Source organism: Dama dama, chromosome 24, assembly GCF_033118175.1.
Source record: "Dama dama isolate Ldn47 chromosome 24, ASM3311817v1, whole genome shotgun sequence".
In the NCBI taxonomy this organism is placed as follows: domain Eukaryota; kingdom Metazoa; phylum Chordata; class Mammalia; order Artiodactyla; family Cervidae; genus Dama; species Dama dama.
Window position 1 is genome coordinate 6,700,155 of NC_083704.1, and position 24,571 is coordinate 6,724,725.

The 24,571-nt window shown below is 43.1% G+C and overlaps 2 protein-coding genes across 4 annotated transcripts in view; one reads left to right on the forward strand and one right to left on the reverse strand.

Annotated features, from left to right (window-relative positions):
- The window catches only part of VOPP1 (VOPP1 WW domain binding protein), a 158,139-nt gene extending 144,321 nt beyond the window's left edge, over positions 1 to 13,818 (reverse strand). The window contains exon 1 of the mRNA XM_061127621.1: positions 13,580 to 13,818. Within this exon, the coding sequence (XP_060983604.1) occupies positions 13,580 to 13,633 (54 nt within the window). The 5' untranslated portion in view covers positions 13,634 to 13,818. The remainder of the gene's footprint in view (positions 1 to 13,579) is intronic.
- Positions 13,819 to 13,846: 28 nt separating this feature from the next.
- PGAM2 (phosphoglycerate mutase 2) overlaps positions 13,847 to 24,571 on the forward strand; it is a 118,109-nt gene continuing 107,384 nt past the window's right edge. For all 3 annotated transcript variants that reach the window (XM_061127618.1, XM_061127619.1, XM_061127620.1), the window contains exons 1-2: positions 13,847 to 13,971; positions 14,053 to 14,274. The gene's annotated coding sequence lies outside the window, so the exon portion shown is untranslated. The remainder of the gene's footprint in view (positions 13,972 to 14,052; positions 14,275 to 24,571) is intronic.

Genomic DNA, 24,571 nt, shown 5'->3' on the forward strand with positions numbered 1-24,571 from the left:
GAAAACTGTTTAGGTATCTGTCTAAGGCCACTGCACATACTGGTATCAACTCTCTTAAAGAGAAATTACTCTGACACATGTTAAAATGTTAAGAAAGACTTTATTCAAGGCTGTGAGCCCAGGGGAGAGTGTGATTGAGCTGAATCCCCAAATCAACAAGGACAAGTGGGGGTTTATAACCAAGGAGCAGAGTAAGGGAGTCAGGGGATGGAAAATCACTAGCAGGACACATCAAGGGGTGGGACATTCTTGCTAAGTTGACTTAAGAGAATTCTTACTGAAGGCAGGGAAAAGTAATTGGATATCCAGGGTAGGGGGATAACTTAGCAAGATTCTTGCTAAATGTGGGTCAGTGCAGACAGATGTGCAAGGCCAAGGAGAGGCCTAGTCAAGAAGACAGCTCAAACGAACCTCGCTAAAGTCCCATCAAGGAGACTACCCTTGTCAACGCATACTTTACACCTCAGGTGTTCTCAAATATTTTGCTTTTAATTAAATTGAAAAACAGCCTGATCATAGTTTACTATGAGGTTTGGGCACATTACTCAGAAGAAGTTCAACAGGAAACTTCTTCCATTTCTACCAGTGATACATGATCTAAATGAAAAACAAAAAAACCCTCATCCACCTCACTCAGAAATGCATTGCCAGTAAATGTTTACTGTTTAATAATGTTTTTCTGTTTAATAATATTCAGTTTGTAATATATTTATATTGTTTCAATCAAATGTACAGTAATAGCTGTAATAATAACTCTTTAATCTTTTAATGATTTATCTGAGGCAATGTTTCAAAAACTAACTCAAGATATATATTTTTGTTATAAAAATGGATATCAGAAACAGACTATTAAGCATAGATTTCACTAGAATAAAGTTCTGTGGGGCAAGTAGAATGGAAACAGAAGATTAAAGAGAAAAGCATATGATATAAAATTTCCAAATGTTATAAGATGAACATGTTTGCTTATTTTTAAAGGAATTATAAGACACAACCTAGGAGTTGAGAATTGTTTTATTCAGCAGATATACTGAGGACATAAGCCCTGGAAACAGGTTCTCAGGTAGCTAAAAGACAGTTCCAGAGAGGTAAGGGAGAAGCTAGGATATATATATATATATAAACAAAACAAAACAGGTAGTTAAGAGTATTAAAAGATTACTGCTAAAGAAAACCAGGCATCTTGGGACTTCCCTGCTGGCCCAGTGGTTAAGACTCTCTGCTCCCAATGCTGGGGGCCCAAATTCAACCTCTGATCAGAGAACTAGATCCCACCTGCCACTACTAAGATCTCGCAGGCTGCAATGAAGACACTGCATAACCAAAATAAATAAATATTTTTTAAAAAAGATAACCTGGCATCTCAAGTTAATGAATTTACTACTTTTCTAAGTATGAGAAGATGCAAAAGTCTAGGTTCTTTGAAATCCTTCTTTTGCTATGCATTTTAACTATTTAGGGCCAGTATCCTGTTTTTCTCTATCCTGAATCCCCTCAGGGTGCACAGTCTGCGAGGCAGCAGTAGCTGCTGGCTTAAGAGGCCACAACATCCTTTGTTTACTGATGCTGCAGGTGACATTCTTCCTCCACAATAATCTTATCAAATTGCTACTGGTATTTTTTTTTTTTTTTTTTGGTTGCACTAGGTCTTCAAGGCTGTGCACAGGCTTTCTCTAGTTGTGGTGAGCAGGGCTACTCTTCTAGTTGTGGTGTGTGGATTTCCCACCGTGGGAGCCTCTCTTGTTGTAGAGCATGGGCTCTAGGTGTTTCAGAAACCACTATTCAAGAAACCAAGCACCACACTCGGAGAGCTGGAGAACTCACGTTTACCATGCCCGCGGGCCCAGAGCAGTTAACACTCCAAGCTCTGAGCCCTGAACAAAGGGGTTACAGAGTTTTCATAGACAGCTTATCGTGGGCAACACTGGCTGTTAATAGGCTGGTTTAAACTAAAGGGTTTCGCATGCGTGGGAACAGCAGTCAGGATGGGGAAGGGGATGCCTGACCTTCACACGGACAGGCATGATTAAGCAGGTTTGCAAGGGCTGGGCAACTGCAAAGAGCAGGACAAGGGTGAGTGACATAAGCTCCAGTTCCTAGTATTGTTAAGTCCCCACTTTCTGAGACCACATGACCTACGTGATCCAGACTTTGCAAGGAGCAAGCTGAGTTACAGAGGCAGAAGGAGCAGGAGGTTATGGAAAATTTTAACAGGGTTCAGTAGTTATGGCACATGGGCTTCGCTGCTCTGCAGCATGTGGGATCTTCCCAGACCAGGTATCGAACCAGTGTCCCTACACTGGCAGGCAGATTCTTAACCAGTGAATCACCAGGGAAGTCCTGGCTACTGGTATTTAAATTTCACTGTATACGAGGGCTATTCTACTTTAATTTTAAATAGCTAACTTTCACAATACACAAAGGGTCAAATCTATTCATCTCATTGAATCCAATTCATTAGTCATTTAAAATCTGTAATAAAAGACTGCATGTCAAGTTAAAAAATACATGCAGGTGTATATAGTTTCTGAAAGTTCCTTAAGAGAGTATACAAACAAAAACTTTGACACTGTCTGAGCTAGAGAAAAATGGTTACGTGAAAAGTGACAAGAAATTAGTAAAAAAGAAGAACAGAAAGAAGCCAGGGTTCCTGAAAAGAATCCTGAATTGCTTGAAATATATAATGTCAGTAGAGAGCAGCTGAGTTGCAGAGATGTAGCTAAAGGCACAGACCCTGCAGGAGTGCAAGAACGATGGGGCTATGGGCCTTGCTTCAGACACCCCGCACCCTTCCCATCCCACTTCTCATCCCGGCTTCTTTTCTAACTAAGGAAACAAGGGGGGCTTCCCAGGTGGTGTGGTGGTGAAGAATCTGCCTGCCAGTGCAGGAGACGCAAGAGTCATGGGTTGGATCCCAGGGTCAGGAAGATTCCTTGGAGAACGAAATGGCAATCCACTCCAGTACTCTTGCCTGGAAAATTCCATGGACAGAGGAGCCTGGCAGGCTACAGTCCATGGGGCTGCAAAGAGTCAGACACGACTGAGCGACTGAGCACCCACACACACGGAAACAAGTACTGCAATAGGGACTTTCAGCAACCCTCACACACACACTCCCACACTCCCCACCCGCACTCTCTCCAGGAAGCAACAGTTCGAGTCTTTCGAAAAAACTGTCACAAATTACAAAACACCAAGAGACCAAGACAAGCGAAAGAGCCAAAGGGTTTCACTCATCTTGCTGCTGCTGCTAAGTCGCTTCAGTTGTGTCCGACTCTGCGCGACCCCACAGACGGCAGCCCACCAGGCTCCCGTCCCTGGGATTCTCCAGGCAAGAACACTGGAGTGGGTTGCCATTTCCTTCTCCAGTGCATGAAAGTGAAAAGTCAAAGTGAAGTTGCTCTTCTAAAGCAATTCAGTAACTGTGCCTCGTTAGTGTTCTAGGCGCAAACCAGGAGGATGTTCATTCTAATAAAGCTGTGAATGAAAGGTTCAAAATTCTGAAAGACAGGGTTGTTGGGTTTTTTTAAATGCAATCTTTTATTCTATTGAAGACTGCATGCAATAAAAACCTGATACTACTCACTGAAAAAAAAAAAAAAAAAAAACAAAAAAACAAAGTGAAGTTGCTCAGTCGTGTCCGACTCTTAGCGACCCTGTGGACTGTAGCCTACTAGGCTCCTCCGTCCATGGGATATTCCAGGCAAGAGTACTGGAGTGGGCTGCCATTGCCTTCTCCCTCACTCATCTTTACTTCCCAGTTAAAGTCCAGGTGTGACCTGTGTGGATGCTGCCTTCTGCTCCACCATCCAAACTGCACAGCAGGGGAAGAGAACATTTATTTGCACTCTTTCATTGCTTTACCCAGAGCAACAATGAAGAGGCAAAGATGACAATAATCACAATTTTCCTTTCACTTTTTTTGAACAGTTGGGACAACAGAGGATGACATCGTTTTGACGGCATCACCAATTCAATGGACATGAGTTTGAGCAAACTCCAGGAGATGCTGAGCGCCAGGACAGCATTCTGCAGTCCACGGGGCCACGGCTGAGAGACTGAACAACAACAACAAGAAGGCAAGAAAGCGCAATTTTTAAACAAAAAGGTATTTTGGGGTGTTCCTTGGTGGCTCAGTAAAGAATCTGCCTGCCACTGCAGGAGATGTTGGTCTGATCCCTGATCTGGGAAGGTTCCACGTCTCAGAGCAACTAAGCCGGTGCTCCACAACTATTGAGCCTGTGTCTAAAGCCTGGGAGCCACAACTGCTAAGCCCATGTGCCCTAGAGCCTGTGCTCTGCAAGCAGAGAAGCCACCTCAACGAGAAATCAGCACACTGCAACTAGAGAGTAGTCCCCATTGACCAAAATTAAAGAAAAGCACATGCAGCAACGAAGACCCAGTACATCCAAAAATAAATAAATGAAGTACGCATTTTTTCAGAAAAGGTATTTTTTGGAACCCTCTCTCCATTTTGGCAGGAAACCTGGACAAAGAACCTTGCTTAGAAACAAGTGACGATATTCACAATCTTCTGGTCTATCCTGTGCAGAGAGCTGAATTTCAAGTGGTGAACTTTCCCAGAACTTCCCTCTGGGAAAGCTGAGGCACTTCTTTTCTTACAGGTGACTCAAGTGAGTTGATGAGAGCCTAAGTAATTCACTCAAAAGCCCACCAGTCAATAGACAAAGAGCTGAGATTCCATAACACATCACCATGTTGCCATCTGCTATGCTCTGAATGTTCATGTCCCCTAAAAATCATGTTGAATTCTCAAAGCTAGGGTCGTGGCATTAGGAGGTGGGAACACTTAGAATGTGATTAAATCACAGTGCAGAGCCCTCATGAATGGGATAGGTGCTCTTATAAAAGAGACTCCACAGAGACTGCTTACCCCTTCTATCATGTGAAGACACAGGAAGAGATGCCAGCTCTGAACCAGGAAGACAGTCCTCACCAGAAATGGACCTTGCAGGTGCCCTTACTGACTTGCCAGCCTCCAGAACTTTTGTTGTTTATAAACCACCCAGTAAGTGGTATTCTGTACTTTGTTACAGCAGCTCAAATGGAATAAGACAACATCTAAACAAGAAACCACTATCACATGTCTTCTGTGCTTCAAGTACACAACTGATCAATTTCAAACCTGATTTATAAGATACTATTTCTTTGTTCTGGTCTGAGGATACTGTGCTCCTCAAGAACTTCAAAGTATGCAGATGCACTTCTTGAAAAAATATGTATATTCATATTCATTGCTTCTCTGTATTGGCTGACCACTTGCCTCATTAACCCCAACCAGCAAAGGTCACCGTGTCCAACTCACCAAGCACAACAGCTTTGCATAAAGCTCTCAACTGCTCTGCAGCATAAGCACAAAATAACTCCCAAATTTAGATATCTTGCTGGAGTTCCAGACTTCATTTGTTGGATCTTTCCTCACCAAGGAAACACTTCAAAGCACTGCATATTTAAAGCTAAATTCTGACTTTTTAAAATTAAGGACATCACTATTCTCCAAGTCAAAATCTCAATCATCTACTTCAACCCAGATAAGAGTCTCCATCTTTGACTTGGCTCAGTTCAACATTTTATTACTCCATTGGAAAAGCTGAAAATGGTGTGATAGTGAAATCTGTATACGGCACAAAACCATAAAGGACACCTGATTTTAAAAACCAGTATTCCAACAGGCTTAAGAAGATGAGATGAAGGAAGCAACATAAAACATAATTAGAATGAATATATAGTCCTCAACTCAGGTTTTAAATATTATACTAAACACTCTACAACTGTTATGAGGATTTGTGGGTTACCAGCAGCTGAGGTTAAAAAGACTGAAGTGTCACTGCAAAGTCAAGGTGAATCTCTTGGACTATTTTATCTGCCTAACGAAAAGGTCTAAACAAGGGCTGTGACAGTGCCAGTGAGCGCACATCTACAGAACAGCGTGTCCTTCTTGTTCAAACAAGTCCCAGTGGGGAAGAGATGGGAGTCAAGCCAAAGGCTGCATGACAAAATGCACACAACACTGAACTCGTTCCTTCTAAAAAGTGCACCAACACCCCAGCCCACTTAACAAGAGCAGCTCCATAAGCAACCTCCCGTGCCAGGATCACAGGCAAGTAACTACAATACCAGTAACACACAGATGGGCGGCAAAGTGACCTTGCAGATCTTGACGCAGATCTTACGAAGATACACCAAGCCTATGGAAGAGATGGAAACGTCTGGCAGGTACCTGTTAATAATGACCCTACAGATGCACAAAACAGAATGATATGGATAAAAAAAGACCAAGAGAAGCTGAGGATGGCCCTCCTGCCCCCACCTGGAGGTGGTGGGATTACTCAAGCAAGTAATTCTGGAAAAACAGAAAAGATTCTTAATATGATCATGTCACTAACTTCCAAAGTCACGTGAGGACTATGCTATTATGTATCACAGACTTTTACCAGAAAAATAATCCCTCCCCTCACCCATTTATTCAATTCTAAAAATGAGAACTTGGAATAAAATTAACTTATTTTATAATCTGGGCTTTGATTTTTCCAAATAAAGCTAAATAAAATGTTTTTCCCACTATGAAAACTATGAACCCTGTTTTATTCACTCTTGAGTGGTCTTTTTCTCATTTCAGTTCAGTCACTCACTCATGTCCACCTCTTTGAGACCCCACGGAGCTGCAGCTTCCCTGTCCATCACCAACTTCTACCACCAAGGCCCAGAGTTTGCCCAAACTCACATCCATTGAGTTGGTGATGCCATCCATCTCACCCTCTGTCATCCTGTTCTCCTCCTACTTTCAATCTTTCCCAGCATCAGGGTCTTTTCCAATGAGTCATTTCTTCGCATCTGGTGGTCAAAGTATTGGAAGTTCAGCTTCAGCATCAATCCTTCCAATGAATATTCCAATGAATATTCAGGTCTAATTTCCTTTAGGATTCACTGGTTGCATCTCCTTGCTCTCCAAGAGACTCTCAAGAATCTTCTCCAACACCACAGTTCAAAAGCATCAATTCTTCGGTGCTCAGCTTTCTTTATGGTCCAACTCTCACATCCATACATGACTACTGGAAAAACCGTAGCTTTGACTACATTTTGTCAGCAAAGTAATGTCTCTGCTTTTTAATATGCTGTCTAGGTTGGTCATAGCTTTTCTTCTAAGGAGCAAGCACCTTTTAATTTCAGGGCTGCAGTCACCATCTGCAGTGATTTTGGAGCCCAAGGAAATAGTCTCTCACTGTTTTCATTGTTTCCCCGTCTATTTGCCATGAAGTGATGGGACCAAACGCAATGATATTCATTTTTTGAATGTTGAGCTTTAATGCAGCTTTTTCACTCTCCTCTTTCACTTTCATCAAGAGGTTCTTTAGTTCCTCTTCACTTTCTGCCATAAGGGTGGTATCATCTGCATATCTGAGGTTATTAATATTTCTCATGGCAATCTTGCACATCCAGCCCAGCATTGGACATGATGTACTCTGCATAGATGTTAAATAAGCAAGGTGACAATATGTAGTCTTGACGTACTCCTTTCCCAGTTTGGAACCATTCCATTTTTCCATGTCTGGTTCTAAGAGTTGCTTCTTGACCTGCATACAGATTTCTCAGGAGGCACATTAGGTGGTCTGATATTCCCATCTCTTGAAGAATTTTCCACAGTTCGCTGTGATTCCCACAGTCAAAGGCTTTGGCGTAGTCAATAAAGCAGAAGTAGATGTTTTTTCTGGAACTCTCTTGCTTTTATGATGATCCAAGAGATGTCGGCAACTTGATCTCTGGTTCCTCTGCCTTTTCTATATCCAGCTTGAACATCTGGAAGTTCTTGGTTCACATACTGTTGAAGGCTAGCTTGGAGAATTTTCAGCATTCCTTTGCTAGCATGTGAGATGAATGCAATTGTGCAGTAGTTTGAACATTCTTTAGCATTGCCTTTCTTCATGATTGGAAGGAAAACTGACCTTTTCCAGTCCTGTGGCCACTGCTGTTTTCCAAATTTGCCAGGATATTGAATGCAGCATTTTCACAACATCCTCTTTTAGGATCTGAAATAGCTCAGCTAGAATTCCTTCACCTCCACTAGCTTTGTTCGTATTGATATTTCCTAAGACCCACTTGACTTCACACTCCAGAATGTCTGGCTCTAGGTAAGTGATCACACCATCATGGTTTTCTGGGTCATTAAGATCTTTTTTGTATAGTTCTTCTGAGTATTCTTGCCACCTCTTCTTAATATCTTCTGCGTCTGTTGGGTCCATACTGTTCCTGTCCTTTATTCTACCCCTCTTTTCATGAAACATTACCTTGCTATCTCTAATTTTCTTGAAAAGATCTCTAGTCTTTCCCATTCTGTTGTTTTCCTCTATTTCTTTGCATTGATCACTGAGGAAGGCTTTCTTATCTCTCCTTGCTATTCTTTGGAACTTTGCATTCAGATGGATATATCTTTTCTCCTTTGCTTTTCGCTTTTCTTCTTTTCTCAGCTATTTGTAAGGCCTCCTCAGACAACCATTTTGCCCTTTTGCATTTCTTCTTCTTGGGGATGGTTTTGATCACCACCTTCCATACAATGTTATGAACCTCCGTCCATAGTTCTTCAGGCACTCTGTCTATCAGATCTAATCCCTTGAATCTATTTGTCACTTCCACTGTATAAGCATAAGGGATTTGATTTAGGTCATACTTGAATGGTTTAGTGGTTTCCCCTACTTTCTTCAATTTTGCAATAAGGAGTTCATGATCTGAGCCACAGGCAGCTCTTGGTCTTGTTTTTGCTGACTGTATGGAGCTTCTTCATCTTTGGCTGCAAAGAATATCATCAATCTGATTTCAGTACTGACCATCTGGTGATGTCCATGTGTAGAGTCTTCTCTTGTGTTGTTGGAAGAGCGTGTTTGCTATGACCAGTGCGTTCTCTTGGCAAAACTCTGTTAGCCTTTGCCCTTTTCATTTTGTACTCCAAGGCCAAACTTCACTTTGTACTCCAAGGTCTTTTTCTAGGACCAGTTTTTCAGGGATAATTTCCTAACCACTGTCCGTCCAGTTTGGCAGTTTTCAAAGGGCAGCTGTGAGGATGATGAGATGATTCAAAACCATGTCTTGTGAGAAATCACAGAAGGAAATGAAACGTAGAGAAGAAGACATGGAGACCAACACAGCTGTGTTCAATTGAAGGGCTGTCGTGATTACATTTCTTCTGAAAAGCACAAGGATCCAGAACTAGGACCAGGTAGAAACAATGCAGACATTTCTATTCAACACAACAGAAAACTTTTTTAACAATTAAAATTATCCAAAATATTGATCCGTTGCTTTAGAGATAGTGAGTTTCCATCTCTACAGGTGTTCACATAATGATTAGCTCTTTGTGTGATTAGCACACAAAGACCCTTCAGAGTCATAGCTGATACATTACCTTCCCCTCTCCTACTGAAGATGTATTCGGCTCCCTCCTCCCATGGTCATTACCCATGGTTCTTTTCACTTGTTCAAACATTTATGGAATCCCTACTCTATGCCAGGCACTGTTCCAGGAGTCTGGGATATCTCAGTTAACACAAGTGAATCAAAACCTTTGCCTTTATAATGTGTAGATTATGGGAAGTAAATTCCATCATATTTTGAAGTGAATAAATACAGAGAAAGAGGGAATTGGTTCGGTTAGAGACAGAGTGCTGGGAAGAGATTTAGGTTGGAATTTTATATAGAGTGGTCAAGGTAGGCCTCATCAAGAGGGGGACATCTGAGAGGCCTCATTGAGAGGATAAATGTAGGTTCTAAGAAATTCACTTGCCAGCCCATGGCTAAATAATCCAGTGGCCACTAGCCTAATCTATCTACTTCTAGAGTCACTGCTGTCCAGCTAGTCTTCATAGGTTTGCACAAGTCACAGAATGCAAGGTTAATTAGGGCCCCAGAGTCTGGGCCCAGATCCCCAGGTCCTCTTCATACACCAGGAGCCAGTTCCTGCAGTTCTGAGTAGAGTCCTTCCCACTAGGTTCATTTACCACTGCCACCTCTCACCCTCATCACCCAGCCTCCAGGGAGCTTCCAGAGATAACAAACTCCCTCCAGCCTTCTCTTTCATTCAAACTGCATGTTGCTTAGGGAGAACTGCACTGGTTTATTTCAGAAAATTGGCATCCAGCGGCTGCCACATTCATTGCAATTCCAGGGTACAAAAAACAGATGGCATGAGACAAAAAACACTCTTAAACATGAGTTGGTTCTAATTTCAAGACTCCTGGGTGTCAAAATACAATGGACTTGGAAAAATACTCAGTAATCCTGTTAGTTTCCCTAGTTTCAAGAGGCAATGGTCCCTTTCCAACTGTCTCTAAAGAAGACCAATCCTTTTTCCAGCCCAAGAAGGGATGTTCTTTGGCCAGAACAACTTTGAAACACATGGCAGCCTCACTTAAAGGTTTCCAGCTTTTGGTCCAGGGAAGGATCAGAAAGATACTGACGCCAGTCTCTTGAATAAAATAACGTAGTAGAGAGTCTTTTCCCTTGAGAATGGATGCTCACAGAGCCCCCAGCCCTGGTACGGGGGTGATTTTATACTAAATAATACACTACACATTTCTGGGCTCATTTCAGCGAGGACAGAGCCCAGAACAAATACTACTCAGTATATAACAAAGTGTCAACAACCTGACCTCTAGAAAGAGGTTGGAGTGAAGATATCCAGAAAACCACACATTCTGACAAACGCCCATATGCACACATGCTCAGCACCTAATGACTCCCCAGGTTCTACTAAGGCATAATTAGTTTTGAAACTGCTTTTCTTTTTCAGTTTCTAAGGTGCTGCTGCAGCCCAGTGAAGGCCACCGGGAATTAATTCACCAGAGTTACTAGGAGACAGCTCACACCATCACTCTTCCTGCAGGCATTGATAGCAGGGCCTCCCAGAAACCAAAGAACAGAAGAAAAACACCAAACTTTAGAATTTCATGACCTGCAAAGAGCTTTGGGATTTCCCTATTCTGTGGCCTCCCCCATGGCCTATGTGCTTGGGATCTCCAAGGCTGGCACAGAGTGACTGGGGAGGAGAAAAGATGTAACAAGGGTCCTCGAGGACTGGCTTCCCATGCAGTTCGCAGGCAAGTCCAAGTTGACGGAAAGAAAAGGTCACTTCAGTAATGAGCTTCCTGAAGCCTCCCCAGGGAAGGGATAATGCCACCCCCAGCCTATTTCTACTAATAGCCGTGCCTGGGCTTTCGGGTGAGCACATACTGGGGCTTCCAGGACAGTCCTGCTGCTGCCTAACTGTGCGGACGTGACTGCTAACAGTCCCCAACTTCACTCTCCAGGGTCAGAGCTTGGATGTTAAATTATATGGGCCCCTAAGGAAATTTAACTGAGTTCCTATTGGGTATTTTGTTGGCTTACCCATTTCATGAGACAATACCTCTCCAAGTCCACCACTGGCCTCAGGACAGACCTGTACAAATTCTCTCCATGTCTCTGTGTCCAGCAGTGGGAGAGGAAGCAAGACAGCACCACGTGGTCGGGCAACTCCGACCTCTCAAGTCCTCACATGTCACAGCAGTGAGACTGTGGACAAGCTCTTTACCACCTCCCATTTGAAACAAAAAAAGAGAATTAAAGTAATTGCTAAGACGATTAATGAGCTAATATATGTCAAGTGCTTACAACAATCCCTGACACAGGGTAGGCACTCTATGTTTGCTAATTAAAAAACAAACAGGCAGTCTAGCTCTCTAACAGGTAAGTGAATTTCTATATAAGGATGTGAAGCAGCTGGAGGAAAGCCCTTCTTAAACAGCTTTTAGATACTCTCCCTGCTCAAGGACTTCTGCCAAGCACACTTCCCCCACCCTAGCCCCAAGCAACTGAGAGTGACTCTGGCTTGGAAGAGGATCCCAGAGGGCATAAAGGCTGCCAGGTGGTTTATGGTCAACTACTCTACAACCGCAATGAAACCAGCGCAAGCAGAACAAAGAAACAAAGACGAGAATCCCAGGTTGCAGCTGGCTGTCAGGCCTCCCAACATCTCTCTTAATTGTCTTATACCTTCAAATTGAAAACAGCTCTTTGCTTCCACATCTCAGCAACAGAAATTTCACATTTAAGTATGTGATTAAGGACTTCAAAAGCATCAAAAATGTACTGATAACAAATATTAAATGAAATTCAGAGCAACACACTAAAGATGAAAACATCTCAGACACATAACTCATGCGTTAAGATTCCATGTGATAAATGAGAAAGAAATCTCCTTAATGCCTCAGAGAGACACCCCTCTACCACAAACAAAATAGATGCTTGGGACAATCATGTAAAAATGGGCTACACTGCATCATCCCGTGAAAACAAAAATTACCAACCATCTAGATATTCGACTTTGTGAAAGCATCAATTCAGTTATTTAAATTTTAGTGTAATTTATTTCACCAAGTGCTGATTTTTAAAGTGTGGGGGGAGGATTGCACATGTTAAGTACAGATGCATCCCTTTTTATGTGAACAGTGGTGTCAGATTCACTTCTCCATTATCTCTCTGGTGATCACGGAAAGGATGTTATTCCTAAGGTCATAAAATTCCGAATAACCGAAGACAATCCAAGTGGAGGGAGTGGAGAGCACTCCACAAAAATTTTAACCACTTAGCCAGGGGGACACAGGAACAAAAACAAGAAGTCTTGCTATGGTGGCGCCTGGCACAAGAAACTTTTCCATCAGCCTTTCACGGGAGAGCTAAGGCTCTCCCGCCCAACATTTTGTGACTTGTATTTCTTTACAAATGAAGAAAACCAAGGAGTCATTTCCAGAGATGTACTACCTAAAAGAGAAAACGTTAAGATACTCATCATCCATTTACTTAGACTTCATTAATAAAATTTCCTTTAAAACAATGAAGCCGAGCAAAGAACGGAACAAGCCCTAATCCACACTGCACCCCAGCACCTACCCCCAGCGCACATTTTAAAGACTCCGTTTTATCGAAGAGGAGGTGACCCCATCCGAGGGCGCCCCTTTCCAGCCGTGGGCAGCCGAGGTCTCCACGAGGTTGCGGTTACCGGCGCTTCCCCCGCAGGCGCTTCAACAAGTCCCGGGTCTCGGCGCCAAAAGGCCACACCCACCAGCCGTCTCTTCCGAGGTTTTCTCCCGCGTCTGAAGACTCCGCGCTCCATTTTCACGAGCGAGGACTGCACTGTCCCGCCATTTCACTCGTGCTCCCGTGACGCCTCCCCCAGCCTCGCACCCGCGCGGTCGCACCCGGACCCGGCGGCGCCCCAGCCCCGAGGCGCCTGGAACCTCCGCCTGCGCCGCACCCGAGCCCCCCGCGCGGACCAGAGCCGAGGCCCCGGGGTGGGAACCGGCGCAGAGCGCGCGAAGGGTGCTGCTGAGTCCTCTACACTCGCGAGAATCGATAAGCGCGGGGCGGGGGCACCGAGGGCCTTCCGAAGAGCGGGAAGGGCTCGGGCGACCCTGTCACCAGGGCCCAGAGCCTTCCGCACCGGTGAGCCTCTGGCTCTCGGCCCTCGGCCCCCAGGGCTCCTGCGGACGCTCGGTGCCGCTCCCGCTTACCCCGCCCGGCCCGGCCCTACCTCCACTAGCAGCCCGAGCAGCAGTGCCGCCACTCTCCAGGCCGGGCGGTCCATGGCTGCACGTCCTCTTGGTCGCAGGCGCGGGTCAGTAGCACGTCCCCTGCAAGGTGGCCAGCGGGCGGGATCCCAGCCTGGGGACCCAGAGGCGCGAGCGGGCGAGCGGGCGAGCGGGGACCCGGGATAAGCCGCTCCGCCGTCGCCGCGCTCCGCCCCCGGCTCGCGCGCCCGGGCTCGCGCGCCCCCGGCTCAGCTAAGGAGTGTCAAGGGGCCTCTCCTCCAGAGTGCACGCGCCGGGAGCCAGGAGACGAGTCGCGCGCAGGGCGAGTGGGAGGGAAGCTGCCAATCGTTTGCTTCCTCCGAAGACACAGTCGTGTCGCCCCTGAATGGACCCGGTAAGGTTTATAAAAGAAGCAGAGTCTCCGCGGTGTGAGGCTTGTTCCAAGGAGGCACAGGAACCTATTGTGTGCCTGCAGGTTCTTCTTCCCTCTCATCCCTCCGCTCACCGTGGGATGGTACACCCTCTCCATGTATGACTGCAAGGACGGCCAAAGGATGAGGAGGCAGACCGAGAGTGGAAGGCTCCCTATGCCTCATCTCTCGCTTCAATGTGGTGCTTTCGTGCCCACGTCCACCTGCGCTGTCCCTGCCTGCACACTCTCTACATATGGACCACGTTGAAGCCCACCTTCCCGCTGGTAAGTTTGCGATGTCCTTCGCCTCTGCGGAACTGACTTTCCACTCCTCAGTACCACGTGAAAGGAAAGAAAGAAAGTGAAAGTCGTTCAGTCGTGTCCAACTCTTTGCGACCCCGTGGACTGTACTGTCCATTTAATTCTCCAGGCCAGAATACTGGAGTGGGTAGCCTTTCCCTTCTCCAGGGGATCTTCCCAACGCAGGGATCGAACCCGGGTCTCCCGCGTTGCAGACGGATTCTTTACCAGCTGAGCCACAAGGGAAGCTTCCAGTACCACGTACTTACCGGTGTGTGTATATACATATTTTTTTCACAACGTGGCTCAGATTGCATCTCATTTGTACAGTTATTCAATAAGTATTTATTGAGCTTGTAAGTTGTACCAGATCATGAGCTGGAGAGCCAGTTCGTGGGGGTGGTGGGGAGCGAGGCGAGAAAACTCTGCTTGGTGTCTACAGGGAGAGATAGCCTCTTGCACCAGTAGCATGCAAAGTGCAGAGACCAGGGGCTACTGAATAGTAAAAGACAATACCACAGCTGGTACATCACCAGCCCCAGGCGTTACTAAATGAACAATTGAAAGAATTGCAGACCTTTGTCTCTGGGTTAGGAAGGTAGGTGCAACATAATTGAACCCTTAACTACTGATGTTTTAGTTTAGTGTTTCAGTCTGAAGCATTACTTGGGACCCTTTAAAAAAGAAAAGGTCTTCAACAGGCAGGGGTTATGCGTCTCTGAGTTACCCCACAATATCAATTCTCTTCTTCTTCCATAAAAATAGGCCCCCAGGGTTTAGAATAATGAGGATTTTACTTTTCAGTTTCCCTTGCACTAGGAAGCTCAGGCTTCCGTAACAAAGTACCAGACCAGATGACTTAAGCAACAGAAATTTATTTTACTCACAGTTCCAAAGAGAAGTTCAAAATCAATGTGTCAACCGGGTTGATTTCCTTTGAGACTTCTCTCTGTGTCTGGCAGGTCGCCACCCTCTAGTTGCCTCTTCACGCGCTGATCCTTCTGTGTACAGGGCCCTGGTGGCCCTGTGCAAATTTCCTCTTGTAAGGGCACCCTCAGATTGGATTCAGGTCCACAATGGCCTTATTTTACCTCCCTCACCTTTTTAAAGGCCCTGTCTCCAAACAGAATCACACTCAGAGGTACTGATGATTATAGGATTTCAACATATGAGTTGGACAAGACACAGTTCAGCCCACAATATTCCACCACTGTCCTTCCCGAATTCATGTCCTTCTCAAACATGTGGACAAAGAATATTGGCTGCCAAAGCACTAGACAAAGGATGATGTGGCCATCAGGCCGTCAACCACTGTGCACCCCCAGACTGCACACCCTGAAGAGGTTCAGGATAGAGGAAAGCAGGACACTGGCCATAGACAGTTAAGGTACATAGCAAAGGAGTTATTTCAGTGAGCCCAGACTCTTGCATCTTCCCGTACAGAGAAAAGTGCTAAATTTATTAATTTGAGATGTCTGGTTTTTCATTATTAGTAATCTTTTGATGTTCACACTACCTACTTTTTGGTTTTTGGGTTTTTTTATTTTATTTTGCAAAAACTCCTATATATCCTGGTACCTCCCTCCTTCCTTATCTCTTCGGAACAGTCCTTCAGAGGTATCTGAGAGCCTTAAGTCTCAGTAAGTCCCAGGCTTAAGTCCTCAGTAAGTCCACAAAAAAACATCATTTTCAACTTTTAGGTTGTGCATTTTTTTTCAGTTGACACATGCAAAATACATTCACCTACAACCCAGGAGCCCCAAAGTCTTACCCATTCCAGCATCAACTCTTAAGTCCCAAATCTCATCTAGATTCCATCTGCTTCAAGTGTGCGTGAGACTTGAGGTGTCACTCATCCTGAGGGAAAATTTCTCTTCAGCGGTGAACTTATGAAACCTGACAAATTATTTACTTGCAAGATACAACAGTGGGACAGGCGTAGTACAGACATTGCCATTCCAAAATAGATATATAGGAGAAAAAGGAAGCAGGGATGGGTCCCAGACAAATTCAAATCCAGCAGGAAAAGTTTGTAGATTTTCAGTCCTGAGAATAATTCTCTTTGCCTCAGTGCTATGTTTTCTGGGCTCACTGGGGTTGCATCTCTGGCATCTGGGCCCACTGACGGGGCACAGCAGAGGTAAGTTTGCCTCCTCAGCCCCGGATGGTGGCAGCTTGGCCCACTGGAACCTAGTAAGTGGCCCTGCTCTCTGAAACTAAGGGGACAGTCCCACCTTAAGGTCATTTCCCCCTTTTCTTCAAGGATAATGCATGTTCAAAGTCAAATACTTCTGTTGTCCCGTCCTGAAGAATCCGCAATAGCCTTCCCTCATTTTATCCTATTTCTGTCCCCTTTAGTTCAAGACATTGGTGTTCCTGCTGTTACAACCCCATTTTGTGTGTGTGTGTGTGTTATTTACTTTAGTTAAAAATAAAATTTTGAATTTTTAATAAAAACATGATAGAAAATGGAAAAATATAGAAAGCAGAAATAAAGTCACCATTGAACCTACTATCCAGACATAATCCTGTTAACATTTTGGTGCATTTCCTGTTGGTAAATTATTTGTGTGTGTTTATTTTAATTGGAGGCTAATTACAATATGGTAGTGGTTTTTGCCATACATTGACATGAATCAGCCATAGGTGTACATGTGTCCCCATCCTGAACCCCCCTCTCACCTCCCTCCCCATCCCATCCCTCAGGGTCATCCCAGTGCACCAGCCCCGAGCACCCTGTCTCATGCTTCAAACCTGGACTGGCGATCTGTTTCACATATGGTAATATACATGTTTCAATGCTATTCTCTCAAATCATCCCACCTTTGCCTTCTCCCACAGAGTCCCAAAGACTGTGCTATACATCTGTGTCTCTTTTGCTGTCTCGCATATAGAGTCATCGTTACCATCTTTCTAAGTTCCATATATATGCATTAATATACTGTATTGGTGTTTTTCTTTCTGACTTACTTCACTCTGTGTAATAGGCTCCAGTTTCATCCACTTCATTAGAACTGATTCAAATGAATTCTTTTTAATGGCTGGGTAATATTCCATTGTGTATATGTACCACAGCTTCCTTACCCATTCGTCTGCCAATGGACATCTAGGTTGCTTCCATGTCCTGGCTATTATAAATAGTGCTGCGATGAACGTTGGGGTTCACATGTCTCTTTCAATTCTGGTTTCCTCAGTGTGTATGCCCAGCAGTGGGATTGCTGGGTAATATACAACCCCATTTATATTCCCAGCTTCTGCTGAGACAGTGGACTAGATCCATAGGTCACACTGAAATCTCTTTATGTTTTAACCATTTTTTAATTGAAGCACAGTAGATTTACAATATTGTGTTAGTTTCACATGTACAACAAAGAGATTCATATATACGTTCATATGTATATGTATCTTCAGATATATATATAAATATATAATTTTTCAGATTCTCTAACCTATAAGGAGAGAGAATCTGAAAAATATTATAGATATTGAGTATAGTTCTCTGTGCTATACAGTAGGTAACTAGTTGGTTATCTATTATATATTTGTAGTCTGTATACAGAATGATTGTCTAACCACTCTTGGGATTCTCTCTAAAATATTCTGTTGACTTTAAAAATGCAAATGAGAGTTTCAGGTTAAGTTGTATTTGGAGCAAAATGAGGACTGCAGCCCAAAGGACAGTAACTCAGAGAGCTCTGAGAAACTGTTCCAAAGAGGCATGGGGCAAGGTCAGTAAATATGTCATCTTGGTGAAGGGGGGACACATTCAATCAATCGAATTATTTTCCAGAAAATCTCAACTAGTCTCATGAAGCTTTCTGCTAGTCATGAGGAACAGTCATTGTCATGAAGGATTTTAGTGCTTTTCTACATATAAGGAGATACAATAATTGGGCTCATAAAATCAACTCCTGAAAATACCTATCTGAAGATCTATCTTTCCAGTTTTCCCCCCAAAGACAGAGTGCCTCATTTCTGCTCTCCACTCTGCACTCCCTTCAAGGGTTGTTGAAGGTCAGCAGCTGCAGCAGCACTTGACTTAATCCTTGTAGAAGTAGATGGCAGGTGCCCATTTGTTGTTGTTGTTCTATTGCTAAGTTGTGTCCATCTCATTGTGACTCCCATGGACTGCAGCATGCCAGGCTTCTCTGTCCTTCACTATCTCGAGGAGTTTGCTCAAACTCATGTCCATTGAGTCAGTGATGCCATCCAACCATCTCATCCTCTGTTGCTTCCCTTCTCCTTTTGCCTTCAATCTTTCCCAGCATCAGGGTCTTTTCAATGAGTAGACTTTTCCCATCAGGTGGCTAAAGTATTGGAGCTTCAGCTTCAGCATCAAACCTTCCAATGAATATTCAGGGTTAATTTCATTTAGGATTGACTGGTTTGATCTCTTTTGCAGTCCAAGGGACACTCAAGAGTCTTCTCCAGCAACACAGTTCAAAACCATCAATTCTTTGACGCTCAGCCTTTTTTCATGGTCCATTTCTCACATCCATACATGACTGCTGGAAAAACCATAGCTTTGACTATATGGACCTTTGTTGGCAGAGTGATCTCTGCTCTTTAATATTCTGGCATTCAGTCCCATCACTTCATGGCAAATAGATAGGGAAAAAATGGAAACAGTGACAGACTTTATTTTTTTGGGCTCCAAAATCACTGTAGATGGTGACTGCAGCCAGGAAATTAAAAGACACTTTCTGCTTGGAAGAAAAGCTATGACAAACCTAGACAGTGGCCATAAAGAAGGCTGAGCACTGAAGAATTGATGCTTTTGAACTGTGGTGCTGGAGAAGACTCCTGAGAGTCTCTTTGACAACAAGGAGATCAAACCAGTCAATCTTAAAGGAAATCAACCCTGTCACGGAAAGGACTGATGCTGAAGCTGAAGATCCAATACTTTGTCCACCTAATGTGAAGGGTCAACTCATTGGAAAAGACCCTGATGCTGGGAAAGATAAGGCAGAGGAAGAAGGGGGCAACAAAGAATGAGTTGCTTAGATGGCATCATTGACTCAATGGACATGAGTTTCAGCAAACTCCTGAAGGACAGGAGATAGTGAAGGACCGGAAAGCCTGGCATGCTGCAGTCCATGGGATATCAAAGAGTCAGACATAACTGAGTGAACAATAACAACTAGCTTTGTCATAGCTTTCCTACCAAGAAGCAAGCATCTTCTAATGTCATGACTGCAGTCACTGTCTGCAGTGATTTTGGCGGCCAAGAAAAAAAAAAAAAATCTGTCCCTGCTTCCAGTTTTACCCCTTCTATTTGTCATGAAGTGATAGAAATAGGTGCCATTAGTTTTTGAATGCTGAGTTTTAAGCCAGTTTTTCACTCTTTTCTTTCACCCTATTAAAGAGGCTCTTCATGTTCTGCCATTAGAATGGTATCATCTGCATATCTGAGATTACTGATATTTCTCTTGGCAATCTTGATTCTAGCTTGTGATTCATCCAGCCCAGCATTTCACATCATGTACTCTGCATATAAGTTAAGTAAGCAGGGTGACAACATACAGCCTTGACTGTACTCCTTTCCCAATTTTGAACCAGTCTGTTTTTCCATGTCTGGTTCTAACTGTTGCTTCTTTACCTGCATACAGGTTTCTCAGGAGAGAGATAGGGTGGTCTTGTATTCCCATGTCTTTGAGAATTTTCTGCAGTTTGTTGTGATCCACACAGTCAAGGCTTTAGTGCAGTCAATGAAGCAGATGTGGATGCTCTTCTGGAATCCCCTTACTTTCTCTGTAATCCAACAACTGTTGGCAATTTGATCTCTGATTCCTCTGCCTTTTCTAAACATCTGGAAGTTCTTAGTTCATGTACTGCTGAAGCCTAGCTTAATGGCTTTTGAGCATTACCTTGCTAGGATGTGAAATAAGTGGGATTGTATGGTAGTTGGAACATTCCTTGGCATTGTCCTTCTTGTGATTGGAATGAAAATTGACCTTTTCCAGTCCTGTGGCCACTGCTGAGTTTTCCAAATTTGCTGGCGTATTGAGTGCAGCACTTTCACAGCATCATCTTTCAGAATTTGAAATAGCTCAACTGGAATTCCATCACCTCCACTAGCTTTGTTCATAGTGATGCTTCCTAAGGCACACTTGACTTCACATTCCAGGACGTCTGGCTCTAGGTGAGTGACCACACCTTTGTGGTTATCCAAGTCTTCAAGATCTTTTTTGTGTAGCTCTTCTGTGTATTCTTGCCACCTCTTCTTAATCTCTTCTGCTTCTGTTAGGTCCTTGCCATTTCTGTCCTTTATCATGCCCATTCTTTCATGAAATGTTCCCTTGATATCTCCAGTTTTATTGAAGAGATCTCTAGTCTTTCCCATCCTATTGTTTTCCTCAGTTTCTTTGCATTCATCACTTATGAAGGCCTCCTTATCTCTTCTTGATATTCTCTGGTACTCTGCATCCAGTTGGATATACCTTTCCCTTTTTCCCTTGCTTTAGCTTCTCTTCTTTTTTCAGGTATTTGTAAAACTTCATCAGACAGCCACTTTGCCTTCTTGCTTTTCTTTTTCTTTAGGATGGTTTTGGTCACAGCCTCCTGTATAGTGTCATGGATCTCCATAGTTCTTCAGGCACTCTGTCTACCAGATCTAATCCCTTAAATCTATTTGTCACCTCCACTGTATAATCATAGGATATTTGATTTAGGTCATATTGACTAATATAGTAATTTTTCCTACTTTTTTCAATTTAAGACTGAATTTTGCAGTAAGGAGCTCATGATCTGAGCCATGTCAGCTCCCAGTCTTATTTTTGCTAATTCTATAGGGCTTCTGCATCTTTGGCTGCAAAGAACATAATCATTCTGATTTTAGTATTGGCCAACTGGTGATGTCTGTATGTAGAGATGTGTCTTGTGTTGTTGGAAGAAGGTGTTTGCTATGACCATTGTGGTCTGTTGACAAAATTCTGTTAGCCTATGCCCTGTTTCATCTTGTACTCCAAGACCAAACTTCTCTGTTACTCCAGGTATCTCTTGAATTCCTATTTTTGCCTTCCATTCCCCTATGATGGACATTTTTTTTGGTGTTAGTTCTAGAAGGTCTTGTAAGTCTTCACAGAACCAGTCAACTTCAGCGTCTTCGGCATTAGAGGTTGGAGCATAGACTTGGATTACTGTTTGGCAAGTGCCAGTTTGTAGTTGACAGGGCCCCCTCTTGGTCACAAATTTGACTATACTTTGGGAGGTGTTTCATGACCATTTCATCCCATGATGTTAAGAAGGCTCATTCCCAGGTCTAGCAAAGGTTTCACTGATAGGTCACTTAGTTTTCTCTTACTGGACTAGGTCTATCAATAGTAACCAAAGGGGCTCTGGACCAGCTGCCTTCCTCAATCTGTTATGGTCCAGGAAATAGTCCTACTTGCTTTATCTTCCCATACCTAGAGTTACACTGTTACAGTCATTGATCGCTTACAGATCTATATATTGATCAACTGTTTCAAGTCATCATCATTTTCATTGGAGGTTCAGTCACATGTTTCATAATGCTAGAAACAACAATCTTGTAAAACAAAGTATAAATAACATAGCTAGCAATATTGTTAAAGGTAACTAAGAATTAAGCCAAGGACTTCCATTAGGTGCAGCCCAGTATGTCCTCAGGTCATCTAACCTAGTCTATTCTTTATCTTTCAGGGAAATTATCAGGTTACTGCAGAAGTAATTGCAGTTTTACATTGTTGAACTTTGCTGTCTGATATTGGAATGCATTCTTAAATGTGGTTATGTTATACATCATTGTAATGCACATTTCTCACTTTATGATTTTTTGCTAATGATTTATTACTTACTATGTATTTTATATTTATTTGAGACTATGGAGAGAATGTTAGACAAAAAACAAACGAGTAATTTTCTTATTTGAGTTCAAAATGGGTGTTAGAGCAGCAAAGACAACTCACAACATCAACAACACATTTGTCCCAGGAACTGCTAATGAATGCACAGCGCAGTTGTGGTTCAAGAAGTTTTGCAAAGGAGACAAGAGCTTTGAAGATGAGCAGCACAGTGGCCGGCCATCAGAAGTTGACAATGACTGGTTGAGAACCTTCATCAAAGCTGATCCTCTTATAACTGCATGAAAAGTTGCTGAAGAACTCAACATGAACCACTCCATGGTCATTCAGCATTTGAAGCAAATTAGAAAGGTTAAAAAGCTTGATAAGTGGGTGCCTCAAGAGCTGACTGCAAATCAAAAAAAAAAAAATTGTTGTTTTGAAGTGTTGGCTTCTCTTATTGTATGCAACAATGAACTATTTATTGATTGGATTGTGACATGCAATGAAAAGTGGATTTTCTACGACAACCAGAGACAATCAGCTCAGTGGCTGAACCAAGAAGAAGCTCCAAAGAACTTCCCAAAGTCAAACTTGCACCCCAAAAAGGTCATGGTCAGTGTTTGGTGGTCTGATTCTGGTCTGATCTACTATAGCTTTCTGAATCATGGTGAAACCATTCATCTGAGGAGTATGCTCAGCAAATCAATGAGAGCACCAAAAACTGCAATACCTGCAATAGGCATTGGTCAGCAGAAAGGGCCCAATTCTTCTCAAAATGCCCAAGCACACATAATACAACCAAAGCTTCAAAAGCTGAACACATAGGGCTACAGAGTTTTGCCTCATCCACCATATTCACCTGACTTCTCAGCAACTAACTACCACTTCTTCAAGTATCTTGACAACTTTTTGCAGCTAAAATGCTTCCACGACCAGCATGAGGCAGAAAATGTTTTCCAAGAGTTCATTGAGTCCTGAAGCATGGATTTCTACACTACAAGAATAAAGAAACTTTTTTCTCATTGCAAACATGTGTTGATTTTAATGGTTCCTATTTTGATTAATATAGATGTGTTTGAGCCTAGTTATAATGACTTAAAAGTCACAATCTGAAACTGGAATTATATTTGACCAACCTAATAAATATTGGCACTGTCCATAAGGTTCCCAGCCCAATGTCCTACTGTTACTAGGCTGGTTATCCATAGTATAATTTAATTGTTCACAAGATAAAGTGAAAGTGAAAGTCACTGAGTCGTGTCCGACTCATTGTGACCCCCGTGGACTATACAGTCCATGGAATTCTCCAGACCAGAATACTGGAGTGGGTAGCCTTTCCCTTCTCCTGTGGGTCTTCCCAACCCAGGGATCAAACCCAGGTCTCCTGCATTGCAGGTGGATTCTTTATCAACTGAACCACAAGGGAAGCCCTCCCAAGATAAAGGGGGTATTAAATCTTAAACAACCACAGCCAAATGTTAACCACATGACTCCATCCCCTGATTGTGGGAAGTTTTATTCCCTGGCTAAATTTTTTCTTGTTGTTCTGATTGAGCTTGAGTAACTTAGAGGAAAATTCATATTACGGATAGGGTCAGAGCAGGTATTATTAATTGACCAGGTAAGAGGATCCCACCTAGTAATATTAAAAGTAGCCTGAACGGAACTGAGCCTTCTTTCTTCTAAAATAAAATTTTAAGGGTCATCCAAGTAGAACCTTGAAGTGAAGAAATCTACCAAGGAAGTCTAGAACTGCTAGACATGGGTAATTGGCCACAACCCAACAATTGAATTGATTTTAAAAACTAGTATAAGATTCTGTCCATAATAGGAAACATTTGATCTATATGAAAAGATCCAAGAAGTAAAAAAAACATAAATGATCACACAAACCAGGTCTAGCACCTTGGGTAAGCTGTCTACTTCTGATGTCATCTTCATCTTATGCTGGTATAATTGTGGTTTCCTCTGTTTGAGTGTCTTTTTAAGGTGAGTTTGCGGTCAGCAGTAATGCTCAAAATTCTCCAAGCCAGGCTTCAGCAATGCGTGAACCGTGAACTTCCAGATGTTCAAGCTGGTTTTAGAAAAGGCAGAGGAACCAGAGATCAAATTGCCAACATCCGCTGGATCATTGAAAAAGCAAGAGAGTTAATTTTATATATATATATATATATATATATATATATATATATATATGTATGTATGTATGTATTTCTGCTGTATTGACTATGCCAAAGCCTTTGACTGTGTGGATCACAATAAACTGTGGAAAATTCTCTAAGAGATGGGAATACCAGACCACCTGACCTGCCTCTTGAGACACCTGTATGCAGGTCAGGAAGCAATAGTTAGAACTGGACATGGAACAGCAGACTGGTTCCAAATAGGAAAAGGAGTATGTCAAGGCTGTATATTGTCACCCTGCTTATTTAACTTCTATGCAGAGTACATCATGAGAAACGCTGAGCTGAAGGAAG